The 23,760-nt window shown below is 43.1% G+C and overlaps 1 protein-coding gene across 2 annotated transcripts in view; it reads right to left on the bottom strand.

The window, feature by feature from the left end:
- Positions 1-20,008, bottom strand: part of BAZ1B (bromodomain adjacent to zinc finger domain 1B) — a 53,570-nt gene extending 33,562 nt beyond the window's left edge. Inside the window, exons 1-7 of one of the 2 annotated variants that reach the window (XM_082776517.1) lie at positions 19,755-20,008; positions 13,337-13,453; positions 11,127-11,271; positions 9,270-9,468; positions 5,195-5,316; positions 4,119-4,316; positions 194-1,889 (exon numbers count right to left, since the gene is read on the bottom strand). In XM_082776517.1, coding sequence (XP_082632643.1) covers positions 194-1,889; positions 4,119-4,316; positions 5,195-5,316; positions 9,270-9,468; positions 11,127-11,271; positions 13,337-13,453; positions 19,755-19,867 — 2,590 coding nt within the window. In that variant the 5' untranslated portion in view covers positions 19,868-20,008. The remainder of the gene's footprint in view (positions 1-193; positions 1,890-4,118; positions 4,317-5,194; positions 5,317-9,269; positions 9,469-11,126; positions 11,272-13,336; positions 13,454-19,754) is intronic. The other variant, XM_082776516.1, reaches the window with a different exon arrangement.
- Between the last annotated feature and the right edge of the window lie 3,752 nt (positions 20,009-23,760).

Here is a 23,760-nt window from a genome sequence, read left to right as displayed (position 1 = left end):
CACCATACAAACACCTATAACTTCTCCCAACATGTCAGTAATAAAGTCCTACAGTAGCTGAACTATACTTCTGTAAGCTAATCTCTTAAAAGCAGCTAATGCTTTTGGAAACAGACTGATGATTTTGCCACTAATTTATTCTCCCCTACTCCACAACACACAAATGTTCTACTCTCTCCTCTATTTTTCTTACCTCTCATTTGTCTTTCTTGTTGCTCTCTCTCTTTCTTGGCTTGGATGGCAAGAAGGCGTCTGCTTTTCACAGCACTGATCATATCATCAGCTTCTATTTCTACCCGATGCTCTATTTTTACCATTTCATTTTTTTTCTTTTCATTTCTTCCCATTGCATTCTCATCTTTCCCATTCTCCTTGCTTTTGGCCACCATTTCTTTCCGTTTCTGTTTTTCTGCTCTCTTCTTGTCATTTTCTTCCTTCAAGATAGCTAAGCGCTCCTTCCACAGCTCAGCTGACGTCTGCTGCTTGGCCTCCACATGGTCCTGCACTGAATAAGTCATTAGAATCCGGTGGCAGAGAGCTCCGAGTATCTGTAATTTCTCTTCAGGAGTCAACTCAAAGAACTCAGAAGTCTCCAGCTTCTCCAAAAATTCATCCTGTACTTCATTATCCTCAAAAGTTGCCGAATCCTTGCTTTCATCTACATTATCTGAGACCTCACTTTCCTCTTGTACATCTGACTTGCGTAAGCAAAGGCGGACCAACTCAGATGCAGAATGCAATGTAAGCGGTATTTCAGAAAGCTTCATTCCCAGCTCAGCATAATCTTCAGCAATCTCATCCTGCAGCAGGGTCTGCAGAAGAATGACCAGTACCCGGTTCAAATAAAGGAAGCCTCCCTTTTCTGCGCAAAGCGCTTCCATCAGGGAAACTGCTGTAATGGGATATTGAGCATCTGGCATCAATAAACCTGAGTAACAGCTCAAGAATTCCACCACCATAGCAACATCCCCAAAGAGTGTATTAGGAAGTCCTTCTGGAGTATCAACCAGCTTAAAAGTGGGCAAGTTCTTCCCTTTGAGATCTTGGTCCTCAAATCTTTTCTGTTTTTCCAGTTTTTCCTTCATCTCCTTCTCTTTCCGCTCTTTTGCTCTCTCCTTCAGTTTCTCTTTCAGCTTTTCCCTTTTCTTCTTCAGATACTCCTTGCGCTGCTCTTCTGTCATGGTGGCCCATTTCTTCCTATGTTCTAGAAGCTCATAGCGTTTCTGTACTAGTCCTCGTAAATCCTCAGGGAGACGGGCACGATCCTCGTTTGAGAGTAACCTGGCTGTTTTGGAGATGATACAGGAAAGTGCACTTTTTTTGTCTTCCCGGTCTTTGTTTTCTTTGTAATAGGCAATGAGATGGAGTGCTGCAGGAGGCAGATGCTTCTGGGGTTTCCCTGAAGACCTAGGGGTGCCTCCAGAATTCCTGGGAGCCCTGGACATCTTAGTAGTACCTTTAGCCATGTCTAGGAGTGTCATTTGCTTCATTTTCATCTTAGGGGTCTTCAAACCTTTCCTAGGAGACTTTGATTTCCCTGATGTTTTCTGCCCATTTAAAACCCTTTTGCCTCTCTGCTTTTTGTCCAAGGATTTGTTGCTGCCCTTTCCCAGTCGGCTCCTCTTTGGAATGTGAAAGTTAGAACCAAGTTTACCAGGTGACATGATTTTCATCACCTCTTCCAACTCCTCTTTGGGACATTTTGAGTTCTTAGAATTTTTCACCTTCAGTGGAGAGCCAATAATAGATTTCTCCAGGTGCACATGACACCACAGAGTAGGGCTCAGTGGCTGACCCAGAGATGTACCATCAGTTTTGGATTTCTTGGAAGGTTTTCTGTCAGGTGATCCAGAGCTCTTCCTCTTGGTTGAGGTGTTGAGTGTCATATACTAAAATTAAAGATTTTATATTAATATTTCAAGGTATGTAAAGGTCATCTAGATTCGTTACATTTTTCCCTTCCATGAACAAGTAGCACTCAATATTTTAATGGTAACGAAGACTTCTGCAGTAGCTTTCAATAGGCTTCATTCACTAGGTTGCTTATGAGGTTATTAGCTCATTCCAGAAAGTTACCATTTGACTTCATAAAATGTAATACTAAAAAAAGTATTTTCAATATTTCTTACTGCATTGCATTAAACCACTGTGTTTCTACTTAAAAGGTTGTGGGGAGAGGGTTTGTTGGGAAATGCTGACAATTTCAAAGAACTATTCCTCTGCTCAAAGAGATTTCTTAGCAGGTCCTGTAGGGTTCAGTCCTGGACCCCACCCATGTCTCCATCCAGATGGAAACTGACGGAGCACAGATGTGATGGGCAACAGAAATTCAGAGACTTGTCTCTGAACTGCCTGAAAGTTTCAAGATCTGCATTTTCATTGCTTTTTAAATATGAGGTCTGTAATGAAAGCAAGAAGAAAGAAAGAATTCTGATTTAATGTAATTGAATATCTGATTGTTTTTAAGCTTTTGAAATGACCTACCTGACAGCATACTTTTAACACAGAACAGTTTAACATAAAGCCAAACAGACTGATTTCAGCATCTCAATTCAGTTTCAGGAATCAGAATACCAACTCATTTGAAGAAGTGAAAAAGACGTAAGACACTTATAAGAATATTACCTTTAAGATATGGATAAAATTATCAGAAAACAGAAGCTGAAAAGTTAGAATTACTCAGCAAGAAAAAAAATCTGCAGTGGTAAGCACAGCTAAAGATGCAAGCACCTAAGAAGTATTTACGTAAGAACAGATGTGATCAAGTTAAGCCTGCCAAAGAAAATCAGATTTGCTGGCCTCTGAATGTTCTCTTGAATGTCTTATGCCAATTTAAGTCCTCATTAGCTGTTTAGAGATTTTTTGTTTTTTTAACTGAAGACAGCACCCAAGCTGAATCCAGCATCTGCATTACTTCATTCTACAAAAATTGTGTTTAATTCTCTGCTGAAGAGAATTACTTAATCTGAAAGCAACCAATATTAATTGGAATTATCATAATTACAAACAAATATTAATATACAGTATATGTTGTAAATCTAAACTGTCACTTATACGAAGTTATTTTGCTAGAACACTAACTTTGGATTAATAAATTCTCCAATCACTTCTTGGTGTTTAAAATTCAATGTAAATTCAATCTCTGTGCCAAGGGGAAAAAACTACAGAAAGTGCCATCCTTAAACACAAAGCTAAGGAATTCTGTAAGTCACACAGATGTTACAGTTGTGTATTTTTCCTTATACCAAAAATATGCCTCTATCAGTGTGCTCAGTAAAAGACTGTAGGCCATCAGCAAGCGTTTTAATTTCTAGCAAGACAGTGACCTGAAATCTGTGAGCTTTATTTACCCTTGCTGCAATACGAGTAATTTCTTTTTCTCTTTAAGCACATTTACAGCATTTTAAAAGAGCCCACAGAAGCTTGCTTGAAAAGGGTAGTATCCTCCTGATAAGGAAGAAAAATATAGCAAATGTTTCTGGTTCTGTTTTAGAATAAAGCTTGATGAAGACTGAGTCCATGAAAAAGTGAATTTACTAGAACAATAATTAGTGTTTTCTACACCAAAGGTAAACAGAAGATTTCGTGATACTACATTTACTTAGCTAACAGTAGATTTGGCTAGTCATTACAGTGGACTGGAAAAGAAAAACACCAAAATACTCAGTATTCAGTACAAGATTTGAGATGTGCCATTTCTCAGTCCAGCACCATAAAAAACACTAAGTACCAAGTAAAACATATTCAGCTCTTCCACTGTAATTAAGAAAATTGGGCAATAATTCATATTTACCAGGTAAGGAATATAGATCTTCTGTTTGTCTTAGACCAGGAATCTTGTCACTACTTACAGACAAGTAATGCAAATTGTTGCTGAAAGAGTTAGGAAAAGTCAAGTCTCAGTACATGACTCAAATTTTCAATGTGAACCATTGTTTCAGAAATTCAAGCTGTGTCACCTTAGGGATAAAAGGTTAATGATCAAAAGAGCGGATGTTCCTGCTCTGCATGTCTCTAGGAGCACCAAAAGCGAACCAGCACACTGAAGTCTTGGCCAGGGCCACTTTCTCACTCATTCCCCACTCTTAAACACAGGAGATACTTTTAGGAATTCTTACCTTATGTGGGTCAAGCAAGAAGTCACTAAATTTACTAGGGAGAGAATATTTCTTCACTAAGTCATCCTCTACTACCCATGGGGCATTCTCGCCTGTGCCAGCCCGTAGAGCATTATGCCGGATGAAGTACCTCAGGATCTCCTTGTTGGGAGGACGTTCTGTACGGACTAAGCTATCTGCTGGTACGTTGCTAATGATCTTGGAGATAAAGAGACAGGATGTTAACATTAAACTTCTAGACACATTATAGATATAGATTTAGTCATATCACTAAAAGGAGCGTGGGCTGTTACACTGCTTCACATCCACAAACTCTCCACTCCACTCTTTTGAAACTCTTACAAATATTCAAAACAAAACAGACAGAACTTGCAGAACTGAGATGCATAATAGAGATTGAGGATTCAGTTAGACAAAAAGCATCAAAAACATTAGTTTGTTTCATACTTCTTGCCAAAGCCCATCACTTTACTTGGCAGCAATGAAAGTCTCTGACCTTCCCCAGCATGTAGCATGTGTTTGCTACTAACTTAGAAGCTTTTACACGAGTGTTTATTTTGTTTTGATTTTTTTCCTGATACCAGAGGAATATGTCTGCAAGCAGTACTCACTGAGGTCAGCTTTGCCTCTCTGTCAAATTAGCAAAGTGATGACAAAGCACTCAGCAGTGCTGCAGCTACACAAAGCTTCCTGAAGTGCAGGATGCTCAAAGAGGTACAGTCAGAGAAAAGCAGCAACTCCCACTCAATTATCAGCAGCCTACCTCTCACCAAGTTTCATTAACAGCCTGACCAGAGATCAGCTAGTCAACAGCAATGACTCAAAACTAATGAAGCACTGTGACTCAGCTTCCCTGTGTGGTACCAGGGGATTGTCAGGTGCCTTCATACACAAAATGAAATTACACATAGCAACAGTAAGGCTAGTCAGCCTTGCTGAAAACCACAGCCATCTTGCTTCCAATACCTCAATTCCATCAGAAAGTACTACTACATTGTGCTGCGTACACATAATGGTTATTTAATTAAGCTTGCATGTTCACTGTGTAACAGAAAAGATTCAAGCAGTCATCTCACCTTGTCTTCATTTTTCAGCTTGACATCATATTTGTGTGGCAGGAATTTAGGTGGAACCCACTTTCTTTCCTCCTTCTTCAAAGAAGTGGGAAGCTTCCGAGGAGACCTACGTGCTCGATCATCTGACAAAAAAAGACAAGACATTAAGTGTCTTAGAATTAGATAAAAACAAGAATCAGGATCATAACTGGGACTGGACACCCCCCACATCACCCATACAGTGTTTGGATAAATATAGCATAAGGAAAAAAAATCCCCAACTGGTTTCTAGACACATCCTGAAGACACAGGCTGGGAAAGAAGTCCTTAAACAGGTCTGAAACAGAAGACAACAAGCTTCATCAAGCAGCTTAACCACTTTAATGTTTTTAATGCATCTCTTTACAGAAGGCAAGCTGCAACTACCTACAGGGAGGGAGAGGAGTTTTATGAAGCTTACAAAGAAAAGATAAGCTTCATAATGTAAGGAGCAATCTTAGCAAGTTGCGGCTGAGAGCCCTAGTTGCATCTGCCATGCCACATTTGAAATAATTTTCCTGTAGGAATTACCAACTTCAAATTGAAGCAATTTTTAGTACCATTTCATTTTCATAGCCATTAAGTGACTTCCAGTTATATATATGCTCCTGTGCATAAAATCTTCAGCTAAACTAGCTTATAAGTATATTTATACAACTATATATATTTTTTTAATTCTCAAGACAGACATGACTGAAGGAATACAAAATCAAATCTCCTTGCCAAGACAAAATCCAAGCTTACTGAAAAAAGCAATCCCCAAATGTTTTTGTGGTTATGACTCAAAGAAAACCCTAAAGCAAGCATGATAGATGAGAAAATTATCTATTAATTATACATAGAATACAAGTTGTAAATTCCTAGATGTAGAGTTAGATTTTTAAATTTGTATATTGTTGTAATATTATTAAGCCCTACAGCATTTGAACTCCAGCAACATTATAGTTTACATGGTGTAAAGCCAATTTTTGCCACACATCTCTTCCAAAACAAGGACTCTTGGCTAGGTAACAGATCACAGATGCCATGGGCTCCCCTGCACCATATACATGTGTAGTTACTTTCTGCATTATTGATACATTTCAGATAACACACGAAATTCTCTGTTGCAATCATGGATGTTTTGTTTTTTTTTTTTTTAAAAAAAGCAAAAACAGAATTAAAACCCTGAATTTTCTAACAGTAGTAGCATGCATGAAAATAGACTAGTACTTTCATCACAGATCAGGCTAAGACATGACTTCTATCAGCTGTTGTTCCACATTTGTATTAAAAGTCTCAGTAAGTCCAAAAATACTAAAATATTTTTCTGCTCAACAACACAATTGAAATTGCATACAAGACACTTCAAACTCTGTAAAAGATCTGCTTTTAGAGATCTGCTTCAATGTCTTAAGTGGCTGAATGTTATCTTTGCTGGATGTGTGTACCATGCATGCTAGGTTTATATTTAAGAATTAAAAATGTGTTGCTTAGCCCTGATTACACTGCTCCCTCTGCAATAGGCCTGTAAGTGACCTCTCCTTCAGTGATTTACTTTCTAGATTCTAGAACTAGGAATATCTATATTGAAGTCCATCAAACACCCCCGGAAATCTAAAGGTGGGAAGAAGAGTAGGAAAGGGGGGCTAGAACATCACTACACACTCCTTCCTAAAGTTATTTTTATAAAATGCATATGTCAAGTAATTCTTTTGTTTCATTGTACTGTAATAAGGCTTACATACTGGAATCTCATAAAACATCTGGCGTCTCCTCCTATTCATCAATTATTTGGGATTTTCAAAAGCTGTATTAGCTCTACATAGAGCTCAAGCTGCAGAACCTGACTTCAGCAGCTCACTATCCGTGTTCAGGAAAATCTAGCCTTTCTTCTTGCTTCTGCAGATTTTCCAGATCACTCTCCCTAAAGGTACTAAACTAAAGATACAAAGCTACTTCATACTCCACATCTGATACAGTAATTCTGGTGTAAGGGCTTATTATTATTAACTTCTGAAGCACAATAATCTCCTATACAAAGCAACCCGAGTTCTTTCTCTGCACATTTCCTCCTTCAACAAAACCTTCAATTTTGATATATGTATTACTAGGAATGATAAGGTTAACTCTGCCCCCTTGTGTGTGCATGGAAAGATACATCTCTTACACCATGCAGTTATGCTGTTACTACATCTAAACACACACCCTTGTTTAGTGACCTCATCAGGTATCAACAGCAGTCAAGGATGTAACGTGTTAGAAAGAAAAAGTCAAAGTATGTGTGACTAGGTCACCCCCAGATACTGTATACAGCCTCCTGACCCCTGCAATTCCAGGCCCACCAAATGAAAGCAATAGTGCTGCAGTATGCTGTACAAGTTTAACAAATGCTATATAGTTATTGTAACAATCTCCAGATTTTGGAAAGAATTTCCTCCTATTAATCATGTTCTGTTATAACCCAGGATATAAAAGTTTTAGCAATAACACATCCTTTTTATTAAAGTCTATGCACAAAAGAAACTTAGACTATTTTTAAACAAGAGTTTAAAAAAAGTACTTACTACTTCTACTAATTATGTTACAACTTGACTAGCATCATTGATTTGAAAATTTTGAGGTTTATCTTCTACAGAAAGGGAAGGACAGTCCCAATTTAAAGAGAGGCAGCTGAAGAGAGGTCAGATAATCAGCTGAGTCACAGCCTGAAAAAAGAATACCTATTCCTCCAATATTCTTGCAGTCAAGGTGCTACACTGCTTCTCAGAGGGCTCTAATGGCAACTTCAGTAAGGCTACAGCTGAACACAGCTGGTTAGAGCACTGCATGCCACAGAACAGAACATGATGGTACTCTTTGCAAGACATCCAAGCCCAGAAATGCTGCTGCAAGTTTGAACATTCTTAAAATAAGAGCTACTTCCCATGACTATTATGTTCAATAGTCATGTTGTTCAGTATCACTGAACAACAACAAAAATAAACAAACATGTACCCATCCCTCTCCAAGCACTCCTATGTTTTCAAAGGGCCAGATTGTTGTAACTTTTTCCAGTACAAATCAGAAACAGTTGGAAATTACTAAACTTGGGACAACTTGTATTCTACTCCTGACTTTGCTGTTAGCTTGCTGGGCTACTTTCTAAGTTCTCTCTTCTATGTATTAAAGGAGGCTATACAATATAAGCTATACATATTCTCAGATGCTGGGTGGCAACTTGCAAATGTAAGCAGCTTGATACATTTATGTGCCTTTAAAATTAAGCTATCCAGATTACAGCTATGCTGTGGGGTCTCTTATTTTTAAGCACACTTTTTCATACCTTTGTTAAAGAGTCTTATAATTCCATTTTAAAAAAAGTTAGAAAGGACATTAATTTGTTTTTTCTTTCCAGAGAACCTTGTCAGAGACAAGAAAAGCCTTAGACAACTACTTTTTCTGCAGCAAGGAGGAACAGATGAAAATGGGAAATGCTATTTCATAGCATGCTTTATCCTGAACCTTTTGAAAAAAGTTTACTATGCATTTTTCTGCATGAATTTTGACTCAGCATTTGAACATTGGAATGGGGAGAACCAAAATAAAACACTTTTGGTTTTTTTATGTCAACTTAGGACATGAAAGAAAATGAGAGCTTGTCTCTGATTGCAAAACAACAACCTTTAGAATCAGAGATGTTTGTTCAAAGGATTGCATTCAAAGGTATGTTGCAGCTAAATTTTTTCTAGCTTTTTTCAGCTGCACAAACTTTTGCTGAGGATTTTTCCTCCTCTTTTTTAATGCTTGTTGTATTTTCAAATCTTTATACATTTCATGCATAGCATTCTGTACTTACACCTTAGAACCACAATACGTTTTCTGCTTTAAAACCAACAAGAACAGTTGAAAGCCAACAGCACTGATGCCGCTGAAGCTTCACCATTAACAATGAAAATCTCAGGATTTTGATTACGTAATACTGTTTAAATATCACATACAGCTTTCACAGCCCAGATTCACAATGTATATGAATTGAAATACTCATTTCTAGTTGTTATCTCATTATGACTTGTTGTCATGCTGCCTTACTACTTACTCATACTTTCCCTTCTATTGTCATCTTCTTTTAGGATGGATTCCTTCTGATTGTCCTGGGCTGCCTGGCTGGAGTTCTCTTTATCACTGGACGGGGAATCACAAGCTCCATCAGACTTCTTTTCAGAGGTCTCTTCATCAGTTTTCTCCAAGGGATGTATTTTCACAACTTTCACAGGCAACATTTTCTCCTTACCAACCTGCAACAAAATATTAATGAAAACTGAATCTGAGCAAGACACATGAACTAACAACCTTTAACATTATGGGAAAAAAAATAAATGAAACCCAACAAATCCCACACCAAAAAAAGTAATTGTAATCTGCAGTTTGGCCAAACACTTGATGAGAGAAGCTTATTATCCCTGTCATGAAACAACTACAGGATTTCTTTCTACTATTCCTATCTGGCAGCTCTGTACAAATTGCTTAAAAAATAAAAAAAAGAGAGAAACCTGCCAACCCACTAGTTTCTTCAGCATTTAATTATGTTGCTTTCTCAACCTAAGGAAGGAGTATGTAGGCAAAATGAATGTGTACTACCTTTGTAGCTACAAATGAAAGAATATATCCTAAACAAAATTGAAAACAGAACTTTTTTTTAATAGTAATTTTCCTTACTTTTAATAAGTTTGAGTTTTCCCTATTGATCATAGTTCTGGAGGAATTTTTCTAATTACTAGAGTATCGTTAGATATTTCTAAGCAGTTGTCCTCAAGGTACATCAGTTTAAGACTATCACTCCTTCTGAGGACATGTTATGTGAAAAGATTACAGCAGATTATAATTTTAAACGACTGGTAATTAAAATATAAATGTATTTTACATATAATGAAATACATACACAAAGACCATTGCATGTTTAAACTATAAAACAAAGCTGTTGTGTCCCCGTTCTGCTCCCCCATCCCCCCAAAAAAAGTCACTCCTTTTTCTCATGACATTTGTATGGGTCATCTGTGTGCTTCTGTTCTATCATAGAACTGTTTCACATTCAAAAGCAGGTGATGTCACTAGGATTCCAAAAAAAAAATCTCACCATCTTTCTGATACTGCATGTGGCTAACATATTGTGGTGATTTTACCGTGCTGGGCAGCTAAACCCCACAACCGCTCTCTCACTCCCCCTCTTTTAGATGAGGAGGGGGAGAAGTAAAGCAAAGAACAACTCACAGGTTGAGATAAGGATAATTTAATTAAAGGGAAATAATAATAATAATTAAATAAAGATTATTATGAACTAAACAATTTAACTAAGGGGAAATAAAAAAGGGGAAGGGGAAAAGGGAGGGGGAAAGGGAAAAAAATAAAAAGAAGGGAGGAAAACAAACAAATAAAATAAATGAAGGCTATATGGAAGTCCAGAGGAAAGAAATTACTCTCTACTTCCCACAAATGAGCGATGATTGACCACGTCCTTGAAGCAGGGCCTCAACGCACGTAGCCGGTGTTCGAGAGGAGGACCGACGTTTTCCCAATGAGAGCCCACCCCTACCCTCCTCTTCCTGTTTCCACCTTTTATTGCTGAGTGTGACATCACATGGTATGGAATATCCCTTTGATTGGTTTAGGTCAGCTGCCCTAGTGATGTTTCTCTCCTCACTTTTTGCCCACCCCCTAGGAGGTTTAGAGAAAGGCCCGATGCTGTGCCACTGCTGCTCAGCAGTAGACACAACACTGGTGTGATAACACTGCTGTTCCAGCTACAAGTGCAGAGTACGGCACTGTATGGGCTGCTGCCGGGAAAGTTAACATTCCAGCCAGACCCAGTACACGTATTCTTACCCACCTCTGCCTTTAGATATACAAAATTAGTTCTGTGCAAAAGCACGGGAAAAAATTGAAAATGGATGCTTACCTCAAAGTCACACTCTTCTCCCACTGCAAATTTTGTCATGATCTCCAGCCAAGCTGCATCCACCAACTTTTCCAAAGACACAGTGTTGTGGTGGACTATTTCCAGTACCAGTTTCTCATACCAGATGGGGAACTCCTCCTTCAAGCTGAGCAAGGAGGTAAGAAGCTTTCATTATTCAAGGAAGAAAGGCCAAAATGCAAAGTAACCTCCAGTTTTGCAATTCCAGGAATGCTTACAGCTAGGACAATGTTTTAGGCAAATGCCACACTGGAATGCAAAGACAGAAAGGCTTTTTCATGCCCTCCCCATCTGCACTCTCCAAAGTGTCAATTGGCATGACAATACTAATTGTGCTTGTCCTTCCCAGAAGAAACACTGAAAAATTCTGGGAAGAGTAGCACTGACTTTCTTGCTGGTTATTACTGCCTCCCAATTAAATGGGGAACGTATACCAAAAACTTGTCATTATTCTGGGACTTGTTACTTCAAGGTTTTTGTTTCCAACAGTAAGATGATGCTAATGAACACTGAGCTTTTCTTTCTTCCCAAACGCTGGGCTTACACACTCCTAATGCAGGAAAGAAGGCAGGTCTAGGCTTACACAATCAAGTTATCTTTCCAGAGAAAAATGTCTTGTGTGTTTCATGCCATGGCAAGATCTTAAAGCTTTTTCATTTAAAGAAGAGAGAAGACTTACAAGTTCACTTGACTAATTTACTTACTAAAGGATCAAGTCAGTTCAGTTAATTGATAGGAGTGCTGAGAAGTATATTGCATAAAGATTTTTGGCTCTGCAAATATTGCAAAAATAAAATCTATTTCAAGTTACTGTAAGAATGAACAAGATACTCCACTTTTCCAGAGCCCTTTTAGCTTTCTCTGCTGTATTTGCTGTTCTGCAACTGCCATGAACAAATTTATCCATTTTGCAAGCTTTTTTTTTTTTTCCTATCAGCAGCCCATAAACCACCTAGGAAGCTTTTAATCCTGTTTCAGAGAGACAAGTCCAAAATTTCACTTCATAGGATGTTTCCCACACACACATTTCAAGAGACTACAGCTAAATGTTATTGATACATTTTTCATTTATGTTCCATTTTTCAAATGTTTTCAGAAGTGCACAACCAATTAAATGTCACTACCCAACAGGACATGACACTAGTCAGCTGCACACCCTCCTCACAGGCAGGAACATTTGTGAGGAAGGATGGGTGACAGTAGTACTTCAAGCCTCATCAACATTAGGACTATTAGGAAAAGTGATTTTTGTTTGTTGCCTTTACGGATGCGTTTAAACTTAACTAATGGATAAAACTTAAAATTTCTCCTCAAACTGAAGCTATTAACTATTTTGCCAGTCAGAAACTTGGATTCTTCATGAAAGAGATGCAGCTGAAACTTTCCTCTCAATTTTCCTCTCATATGCTTACAGTATGCCCGGTTTAAATCCGGGGAAACAAAAAAGTTACAGAAATCCAAGTCATCAGTTCACAGAAGAGAGAAACATACCATTTGCCTGGCATTATTCCTACAGTTTGATAGGCATTATTCCTACAGTTTGATATGCACAAAATACATTATGTATGTTAGTTCAGCCAACAGCTTACACCTTTCAAGAGAATTCTCTTACGGCAAGGGTCACCATGGATCTCAACCAAGGATTCAGGGCCTATGCCGTGCACTAGAGGGGGAGGTCATGGACACACCAGCAAGGAAGAACAATGGTGGTCTGAATTGATTAATTATGCTTGCTGTTATCCCTTTGTTATTTATCATTTCAAATAGAGTAGATCCCCAAATGCTTACTCCAAAGTAGCTGCATTTAGTACAATGAGTGATTCCAATACAGATGTGCCAAAAATAATTACAGCTGTGGAGCTCACTGATGTGAAATTCCAAAAACTTATTTTTAAATTGTTTTTTCCCCCTCTGAAGAATTTCCATTACTCAAGGAACTCTAAAATTCATCAAGTAGCATATGCTGAACTATTTTAGTTCAAGTAATACCAAGATACAGCACAGAAGTACATTACTCAACTGCATTAGCAATGGCATCAAATTTGGATTTTGCTTTTAACTCCAGAATCCCCAGATATAGCCAAAGCCAGTAAAAAGTTACCTACTTCAAAAACTAGCAATCATATCTCATTTCTAAGTCCTCTCTTTTGCCCCTAAGACAGACACATACCAATTTTTTCACTGGTACTTACAGCTCAGCAACTTCCTGCTCCTCCTCCCAAGCTTCTTTGTGCGTCAGCTGGCTGCTTCCTGTGCTTTTGCATGTCCATATTCGCTCACTGTATCTCTCCAACCGCGCTTCATATTCTCTGTAGCAGTAGCAGCTCAGGAAAACAGGATTTATGCAGTAGAAAGCATAGCCGGTGTAGCACAAGACGATCTAATTCAATTAAACTCTTTCTATTTGAGTGCACAAAGACTAAAGGTAAGGTTTGACTCTGCATCTACCACGGAGATGCTGCACTAAATCTGATAGGTTATTAGACCAGGACCCTTTCAAACTTTCTGCAGCTGAAATGTCTGTCCTCTTCTGTGCTGGCATACAGAAGGTGGCACACCACCATTGGTTCAGCTGAAATGCTCCAGGGAAATACGTACCATTAAGCACTTCTTGGTTTTGCTAAGTTTTCAGCTATTCCAGTCTGATTCATTGGAAAGCAGCACCAACATCACAGGCAGATGCAGGAAGCATAGATGAACCATCACTAATTGCCTGAGAGTAACTGTTGGTGAACTACCACTCCAATGCTTTAGGGTGATATTATAAACTTCAGATGCAAACTAGTGGTCTACCCAGTATCCCCAGTCTTTTGGGGAGAAAAAAAAAAAACAAAACAGAAGCCTTGAAACTGAAGTCACAAGGAAGGCCATGTTTGCCGTAGTTTCCAACAAAGGCAACCTCCTGGGTTAGCACAACATTAGTATCTTCATCATCATCTCCTGCTTCCTATACCACAACCAGCCTCAAAGTTAAGTTATTCTGCCCATTAAGTTTAATAGTTGCACAGGTGAGTTGCTGTAGTGCAGACACTCATATGAAATACAGCATTAGCTACTCTGTTATAAGCATCTCTGCCTATGCTTTATTCATTCCACCTAAGAGGTAGTTATCTGTCAGTAAAACCAGATAAGCTACTTCATACTTCCTGTGGACTGTCTAGGCAAAATTGTCAGAAAAGCTAATACAGTGTAAATTCTTAACAATTTACCCTGTGGCAGCCTGTTTAGTTTGATGTGTATTTAAATTATCATTGGAAAGCAAAGAAATTATAACAGAGGGGCAAAAAAAAAAAAAAAAAAAAAAGTCTCTCTCTCTCTCTCTTCTCCTTTGGTGCATTTTCCAGCAGAAAGCAAACAAAGAGCTCAAAGCATACATGTAACAACTACAGAGGCTCGGCCCACTGCAGCACAAGTGCTAATTACAAGTGAGCTGCTGTGGGAGCATGCAGATTGCTCCACTCTCCTGCGAAGGCAGAGCCACCAATCACAGCAAGCCATGCTTTGTGCTTTGTGTACACTTTGTCAAAAAATTTTAGCATGACTCAGCTAAAGTTTTGTTGTAGTTGGTGGTTTTAAAAAGAGATTTGTATTAGGAAGGCGAGTTGCAATTCCAATGAAACCAGTTTTCTTGGACATAAGGCACAGATGCTACTCTGAAAACACTGACAGGCACATTATAGCTACATCAACCAGAGCTATACAAGAATACCAAAACACAGCACTGCCACTGCTGACAGCACTCTGTCTGCCCAGAACACGTCTTAAATCTGAAAAATCCCCCATTTCCCCAACAGCCCTTCTTGGAGTGTTTCCTGCTCCTTGGCAGATGAATTTGCATTAGACAAGGCATCATCCAACTAAGCTTTGAGTCCTCTGGCTATTTCTTATCCCTCTCAACTGTGAAGTTTCAAAAGCACCTGAGTTTCCTCAGCCTTTATCACAGCTGAGGGTACCTGTTTCTCAGCCCAGGCAGCAGCCTGGGGCTGCAGGACACAAAGCACTGGGGCAGTGGCAGGAGGCAAGGAGAAAGCACAGCTTAGAGCAGCTCATTGCAAGAGATGCTGACCAGGCCAGAAGTGTGATTTTAGTAAGCTTCAGTAACAATATCAAGCTGAAAAAAAAATCTAACCAGAAGCCAGGAGTCCTACTTGTATTTACAGCAATTGGAGATTCTAATAATGACTAAATTGAAGTCATAATGTTGTTCTTTCCTATGCCTTTCCCACAAGAAGCAGAAGTCAAAAGCAAATTCAATCCTCATCATAGACAGGAATCTGAACATACAAACAACATTGGTCTTCAGTTTCCTTCAGCAAGCCACCTTCCCTCTCCCATGGATTTCCTTAGACATATCCATGGACACTACCAAAGACTTGCAGCTGCCTAGCACGAACACTAAAGGAAAAATACCCTTATTAAGGGTTCACCACACTGCCTTAATAAGCTTTCAGTATTCTAACTAACTATGAAGAAATGTTTGAGATAAGTGAGAAATAATGTTCTACTTCCTGCACTTAAAAACATTCTATGCCCCTGTGAGGAGATAAGTAATCCTCCCAGCAAGGAGAACAAAAAAAAAATGCTCATCTCCAGTTGATATATACTTGAAATGTATGTATTGCTTTACCTAACGCCATCTCCCATATTAACAGGAAGGCTCACAAGGATTTTCCCTAAGCATTCTGCCTGTACATACTTATGAAAACATGTGAAATCCCACCATACTACAACTCATTTTTCTCATATCAACGCTGAATTTAAAAGTGGCAGGTACAGCAATTCCCCTGTCCAGTTCAACTCTGTCCCTCAAAATGCAATTTAATTCCACCTGCAGCTGGTCAGCTCTCATCTAACATTGACCCCTGGCCACATTCTTTAACCAGCGCTCAAGACTCACGGCCACAATCCTCATCCTTCCTTTGTGCTCTGCTTGAAGCCTCTCAAGTCAGGTTCTACTTTTAAATCCTGGGGTGAGCACAAAGATGAACAGCAGGACAACGTTTTTGCAGTTTGCTGTAGCTCAAACTTTCCACTACACAAGTGCTGTTTGTCCTTTCAACTCAGACTGGAAACAAACCCAACCTATTTCAAACTGTACAACAGATCTGGTATAGGGCTACAAGCAAGGGCTCACTGATATGCCACAACCACCCCATCTTTCTACCAAGAGCACAGTTGGAACTGCTTTTGCCACAACCCCCCAGCATGCTAACTAAAAAACCCGGAAAAAAGCTACTTGTGAACATTCCCCAGAAAGCTGTAATACATTAATACTGATGACTACCCACTGTGCAACAGTTAACAAATCACATTCCTTTTTTTATCCTCCTGACATGACTTCGATGTTAAAAGTCAGAAAACAAATCTAAATTAAAAACAATGGACCATTTTAAAGAAAAATGCTTAAAAGTACACAAGAAGACTATTAAACAGATACAAAGTTTGTTCCTTCCCAGATTAGTGATACTCTCATATAAATTAGTATCAACTCCAAAATAGCTTTACAGTATCATAATTGTTTCCACATGTAACAGCCAGAGGCAAACTTACCAGGAAGTACATTTACAAAGTGGATGGGAGACAAAGTTTTCACACAATTGCAGAGCATGACATGACCATGTTTTGGTGCTGCCACCTTTCATCCAGATTTTAATTTTCTGATATTACACGTCAAGATGTAAACTACAATGGAGTCCAATTCTTCATGTTTTCTCTGCAGTTCACTGTACACACCCATAAACTAAAGATAGATGTGTGCAATCACAGCAAACTTTTGCCTGGGGAGAAGAATACAGCTTCCCAAGAGTCACTGAAGGAAAGCTTTGGCTGGAACAGTCCATCTTGCCAGCCCTGGTCAATGAGCTCTCCAAACTGTGTCTTCTCTTGAACTAGCAAAGGAGTTTTCCCAACTATGGCCAGCACAACAGAACACACTACAGCAGTTCCACACATTAATGGAAGAGATCGCCTGGTGTCAACAGCATGAATTCTGGATTTTGATAGACATCAAACTCACTGTACACGCACCACAGACAGTTCACCTTCCCTGGTGCACACATGAAATAAACAGGACAAGACTGTCCCATACTTGAAGCAGGGATAATTTATTTGCTTCATACCTCACATGATCTCAGAGTAGATCCTACAGAGCTCGAGCCATAAGGAGCCTATTTCTGACCATTCTGTGATTCATCCATCCCCACACAATGAACAAGTCTCACTCTGAAACACAAGGCTTCTCTAGCATGCAAGGGACTCTACACAGCACAGTTGCTCTTAAAAGATTTCCAGGGGACTTAGCTAGAGAAGAAAGCCATGTAAAACTAGAAATAAACTTCACAGACAAATAAATATCTGAGCTCTGATGACTAGTCTATCCATCTGCCCACTGCTTTTAGACACTTTCTTAACCCTTGCCCACAGGACAGACGTCTTCCCTCACATTTACCACACAATACCCCCATTTCCGTTCTTATTCAACCTAATCTACAGCCGCAAATCTTAAAGATTCTTAAAGTTTGTGTCTTTCAAATACTGCATTCATAGCTGTGCAGTGTAAGAGCCTGCAAACCTTAAGGGCAAGAGCTGATCAATTGCTTTTCAAGGTGGAAAAAGGTCAGGCAATCACATTCTGCCAGGCCCTGGCACTACCCACACCAAGAGCTGTTCTGGGTAAAGGCTCCAGTACAGCCCTCTCTGCAAGCTAGTGCAAATGAATGGCTTTTGTGGCTATCCAGGGTCAACAGAAGTGACAAAAAAAAAACCTCCAATCTTCCTTAGGTAACATCTCCCTTCAGCCTATTGACTCATTTGCAATTTTCTGTTCCACTTTTTGCCTAGCTTGTATTATACACATAGGCAACAAAGTAAGATAGAAACCTAACATAACTTAGTTTCTCTTTTTAGCTTCTTGATATGTCTGGCAACACGAACTTTCTAGAACAGGCTAGGCTGTCAGCCTCCCACTGCATTCCATGTAGTACTTTCTCCAACAGAAGAGCATCTCTGTAGGACCTCTGTGCTTGCACGTGCTTTCTTTCCTTCTGACCCTGCAGCTACCAGCATCCTCTCCCAGGAGAGAGAAAACATCATTTCTTTTTTAAGGCTAATACCATCCAAGTGTCCAGAGAAACATGTCCTACACCTGCTCATCGATCCACAAGAGCCATGCTAACAGACTGGTGTTCTCATAAGGTGCCCCTAAACACCTCTGAGCTATTCCTACATCGCAGGTGAACCTTAAAGCAACATCTACAACAGCAGTAATTAGAATTAAACTCTTATTTTTGACCACTGATAGTTCCATGAAGAGGAAGAGAACAGGTCTGCCTCTGCCTGGCCAGTTGGAAGACTGAGCTCCTTTCAGTTTGTTTACACAAACATAGTATGCTGTTTGGTTTCAAGTGGAATATATTTGAATTTACAGTACTTTTAAAAAGCACGTATCTACCTTGTATCAAACACTCAATTTTACTGAGTGAATTTTATTGGTCAGACTGCATTAATAATGCCTATTTGCACTCATATATGCATTTCCTCTTCAAAAGCGAGCTAATCCTTCCTAGGGGCTTTTGCATTCTCTTCTTCGTGCTGAAGTAACACGACACTCTTACATCCCCAATGCCAGGAGGGTCTGTGTAAGTGCTCGAATCCCTGCGTCTTGCACGCCAACAAGATCTCTGAGGTACATTTCTTTATTTATGCATTTCTGCCATGGTTTCAGTCCTTCCTTCGGTTCTCAGTTCCTCAGATTCTAAGCCATATCACACAAGCAACAAACCAGGCTCCTGAGGCAGCGGTCTGTAGGTTACGGCGCAGAAGTCCTGCCCCCTCAGCCCGGCACAGGGCCCAAACGCTAACGCTGCCCACGCAGCCGCACAGCTCCCGTCAGTTATCTGCCTTGCCCACGTCCACTTCCTGCCTCCCGAAGAGCGACGCGCGCCCGCTTCCACGGAACCCAAAGAGCCGCTTGTCTCGCGAAGGCGGCCCTGAAGAAACCCCTCCCGTTGGAGCTGAAGCCCCCCGGCTGCCCGCGGGCAGGTTGCTTCCGCCACTGCCTCATTCCCTCCCGTGCGGGAGCCCCCGGTCCCTCCGCCCGCCCCCCCTCCCCGCCCGCAGGACGCAGACCCCACAGCTCTCCTCCAGAGCACGGCGCCTGCTCCGGGCAGGCAGGAGCCCGCCTGCGGCACCCACCGGGAGGCTTCCGCCCTGCCCGGGGCTGTCTCGAGACGCGGCGTGCACGAGGCTGCTCCCGGGCCCCTTCAGCCCGTCGTTCGCCCGCTTTTAGCCGCCTGCGAAGCGGGGAGAAGCCCGCCAGGAGCCCCGGCCCGCCCGCGCCAGCGCCGAAGAAGAGGCCGGGGCCGCCCAGCGGATACCGGCGGCCTCCGCCTCTCGGCCCGGCTTCGTTCGGCGCGGCCCCGGGCTCGGCCCCGCCGCCGTCTCGCACGGGCCCTCCCCAGGAGGCCCGGGACGGCCGCGGAGGCCGGGCCCGCGCCCACCCGGCGCTGACGCCGCTCGCGCGGCCGTCCCGGAGCCGCCGGCGGGTGACAGCGACGCCGCCCCGGGGCTGTCCGGGCCGCCTCCTCCCCCCCCCCTCGGCCGTGGGGATACTCGCGGGTGCGGAAGGCCTCCTGCGTGTGCGGGATGATGAACCGCTCCCCCGGCTCCCCCGCCGGCAGCGGCTTAGCCAGCGGGAAGGGCTTGCGGCCCAGCAGTGGCGCCATGGCGCGGCGAGACAGGCCCCGGCTGGGGCCGGCGGATCCGTGCGGCGGCGGCACCGGGCGGGAGGATTGAAAAATGGCGGGAGATTCCCCTCCCCCTCCCGGGCGGGCGGGCGGCAGGCCCGGCCTCGCCGCGCGCACCCGAACCTGCCCACCCCGCGCCGCGCGGCCCGCCCCCGCCCCCCGCGGCTCTGAGAGCCTACTGGCGGGCCGCCGGAGAGGCCGGCTTCCGATTGGCTAGCTCGCCCGCCAATCGCGCCGCCTCGCCCCACCCCCTCGGCGCAGCACGCTGCCTTGCGCCGCGCGCAAGGTGAGAGGTCGCGTTATGTAAGGGGCAGGGAGCGGGCCTCCATTTTGTGCCCCGGTCCCCTCCCGCCCCTCCCCGCCGCGGCCAATCGAGGCGCGCCCCCTCTCCCCGCCCATCCGGGTACCGCGGCGGGGCCGCTTGCTGGGCTTTGTCCTCCGCGCTCGGCTCGTCCCGCTCCCCCCTCCCCCGGCTCTTAAAGGGGCAGGGGCGGGCGGGGCGTCGCGGAACGGCGGCCGTCGCTCGTGTGGGGGCCGCTGCCTTCGGGAAGGGGTCCGGCCGGGGAGGTAGCGAGGGTCCCGGTCCCGTTTCCTCGGTGCGGGGCTCAGTCGGTGACTGCGGGTCGCGGTGCTGCCAGGCCCGCCCGTTCGTGCCGGTAGCCGCCGGGCTGGCGTGGGGCCGGGTCTCGGCTCTGAGGCACGGCGCGGGGCTGTGCCGGCGGCCGCCGCGGTCGGGGTGCCGTGAGGCGGAAGGCCTGGGCATCCTCTCGGGTGCTGCTTCTGTGCGAGGATGTAAGTCCAGGAACTGTGTGATTTTTTGTTGTTGTAGTGTGCTTGTTTTTAATCCAAAATCGAATGTTGTTGTTTCTTTTATTACAATAAAGCATTCGTGCCAAGTTCATGTTACATGTGTTCTTACTAGTGATCCCAGGGGCAGCAGCTCAAGTGCAGCCTGCCAAAAGCTGTCACATAAACACGAGCCCAGGAGTGCACCTTCTAGCCCCTTTTTCAGTGATCAGGAATGCTGATTTTACCCAACATCTAGCGTATTAAATAAGTATGTTTTAGCAATCCCAGATCCCCACTGCCTCATTGCACTGAGGAATATGTTTGCTTTGCATAGACCTGCTATTACTACTTCAGAGTGAAAAGAAGAAGCCTTAATGAACAGTGGGATTTGTGGGACAAATTCATCTTTTCAGACCATAAAGTTAGGTGAAGTTGGACAACGTGGTACATCAACACTATATCCTGCCATTATGCATCTCCACTGAAAAAGCAGCACTGCATAAAACAAGGAGTTACTGTTTTATCATGATTCCTTCCTCTACCACAGAAAAGCATAGGTAAAAACAAGTCCCCTCTTCGCCACCTTGCAAGCAATCAGTGAAAGCACACAGAAATACAGTGCTCCCTAAATGCTAGCAGCTGAAGCTCTAACAAGGTCCTCAAGGGTGAAGCCTCTCCACCTCCTCAGGCCAAAGAAGCCTGTCTTAATGGCTTGTTTTTTGACCATCTGACTCCAGCCACCTATTACTTATATGCTAGAGCAGTGAGAAACTCAAAACAAAGAACACCTTCTCCCCATCCATCTTCTTCCATGTCCTCCCACTGAGTGACTCAGGGGAATGGGGAATGGAGGCTGAGGTCAGTCCTTGATGCTTTGTCTTTGCCGCTCCTTCACAGTCCCTCTCTGCCCCTGCTCCCTGTGGGGGCCCTCCCACGGGATGCCATCCTTCCCAAACTGAGCCTGTGGGGGCTGCCCACAGGCAGCAGCTCTTCAAGTACTGCTCCCACATGGCTCTGTACCACGGGGTCCATCTGTCAGGAGCAAACTGCTCCAGCACGGGTCCCCCACGGGCAGCGGCTCCCCCCAGACCCCTGCTCCTGCATGGGCTCCTCTGCATGGGCTGCAGCGTGGAGATCTGCTCCATGTGGGACCCATGGGCTGCAGGGGGACAGCCTGCTCCACCAGGGGCCTCTGCAGGGGAACTTGTGCTGTGTGCCTGGAGCACTTCCAGCTGCACTCACCTTGGTGGCTGCAGGGTGTTTCTCACTCCTTTCTCTCCCAGCTGCTGTTGTGCAGCAGTTTTTTGTTTGTTTGTTTGTTTGTTTGTTTCCCTTTCTTATACATGTATGTCTGCTCTTGCAGAGGCACAAACAGTATCACTTATTGGCTTGGCTCTGGCCAGTGGCAGGTCCCTTTGCAGCTGGCTGAAATGGGCTCTTATCTAACACGGGGCAGATTCTGGATTCTTCCCACAGAAGCCACCCCTGGAGCCCCCCACTGCCAAAACCTTGCCATGTAAACCCAATACAAGTAGGCATGGGTTTTGGCACAAATAGCTGTGCAAAATGTGCTGTTCTCAAGCAACAGAGCCAAAACTGTTATCCATTTCTGTAACAGACACAACAGTTTCTGTATCACACCCTTCACATGGGAAAATGTATTTACCAGATTATTTTAATAGAAGAAGTATCACATCATTTCTGCTGGTGGAGTGGGAAAAGAAATTAATTTCATGGGGCATTTATTTGTTTAAGGTACTTGTAACCTCAGAAAGCTTTGAGCCTCCCTTGAACATGTCAGTTACCGTACTGAACACAGTGCCAGCTGACATACAGAAATCAGCTGAAAGTATGTTTAAATGATTGTTTAACAAGCTGGAGATAGTGGTAATGCTGTAATGTAAGGATAAAGTTAATTAACAGAATAAGAGTGCCTAAGATGCAGCTACAAATGCATCTCTCTCTCTAACTCCACAAGATGTAATGCAGGGATCAAATAGCGTGCTTAGAGAAAGGAGACAACAGAAATCAGCTCTGTCCTGGATGCTCTCATGGTGCCAGGGAGGATCCAGGTACATGGTGATGGACCTCACTTGGCAATGGGTGCTGAGGAGCGCAGAGCTCCTGTTATTCCCCTGTGCACATGCTGTGCCATGCAGGAGTAATTGACTTCACAGGGTAACTTAATAGTAGAAATGCAGTCACAGAGGGGGCATTCAGTTGGCTTCTCTTTCTCTCTTTATCTGATAGTCTGTATACAGTTGCTAGAAATAGTCTGTCTCTTCACTGCATTGCTACACTTGTTGTCTTTAACCTGGCATCTGTGTTTGGACTAAATTTGGTGTTGTCCTTCGTACATCAAAAGGCACATCGGTGTCCTGCTGTGCTTGGCTACATCTCAGCCCCTCCAAGATCAGCCACCCCACTGTCTGCTCTGTGGTTCACCCTCTGCTTATGCTCAGATCGGTCCCAACAAACACAAACAGTTCTCACTTGGTTCCTACATCCTGCTTTGGTACTGCCAACCCCCAGGCCTGTCCTGCCAGTGTGTGGGGCAGGACCCACCAGGGTTTCCCCCCACTCCATACCTGGCTCCCTGCACACATTAACAGAGCACAGAATTAATGCTGAGATAAGTGAATCTCTATTATGCTAACACTTGTCCTTATTTACTTCTGCTACCAGAACTGGGATTTAATGCCATAAATATAATGGTGAGTTTAGGAATTTCTGTTGAGGTTTCTCTTTACCTTGGTCAGGTGCTGTAGGAGCTATAGGAGTTATTTTCAAAGCAGAGTGGGATCACAGCCATTGAAAGAGGATTGCGTGGTACATCCCATAAGTGTTGCTTTCATTGCTTGCAGCTTTATCAGACCTCAGTTTCTTGGGCTGAACTTTCCTGTCCACTTCCACGGGCTGCAGGGTAAAGTGAGGATGAGAAGGAAAAATGGTGTGTAAGGAAAGCAGATGGGAGTTTGGGTTTTGCGGGGGTCAGGTGCAGATCCGGACCACAGCATAGCTTGGGGTGAGGGGGCTGGACCCATGGGGAGGGGTGGGAGCAGAGCTGCAGTCCCCTGAACCCA

This window comes from Aythya marila, assembly GCF_965140915.1.
Source record: "Aythya marila genome assembly, chromosome: 20".
In the NCBI taxonomy this organism is placed as follows: Eukaryota; Metazoa; Chordata; class Aves; order Anseriformes; family Anatidae; genus Aythya; species Aythya marila.
Note: the sequence above shows the minus strand (reverse complement) of the source record. Positions and strands in the feature narration are given on the sequence as shown.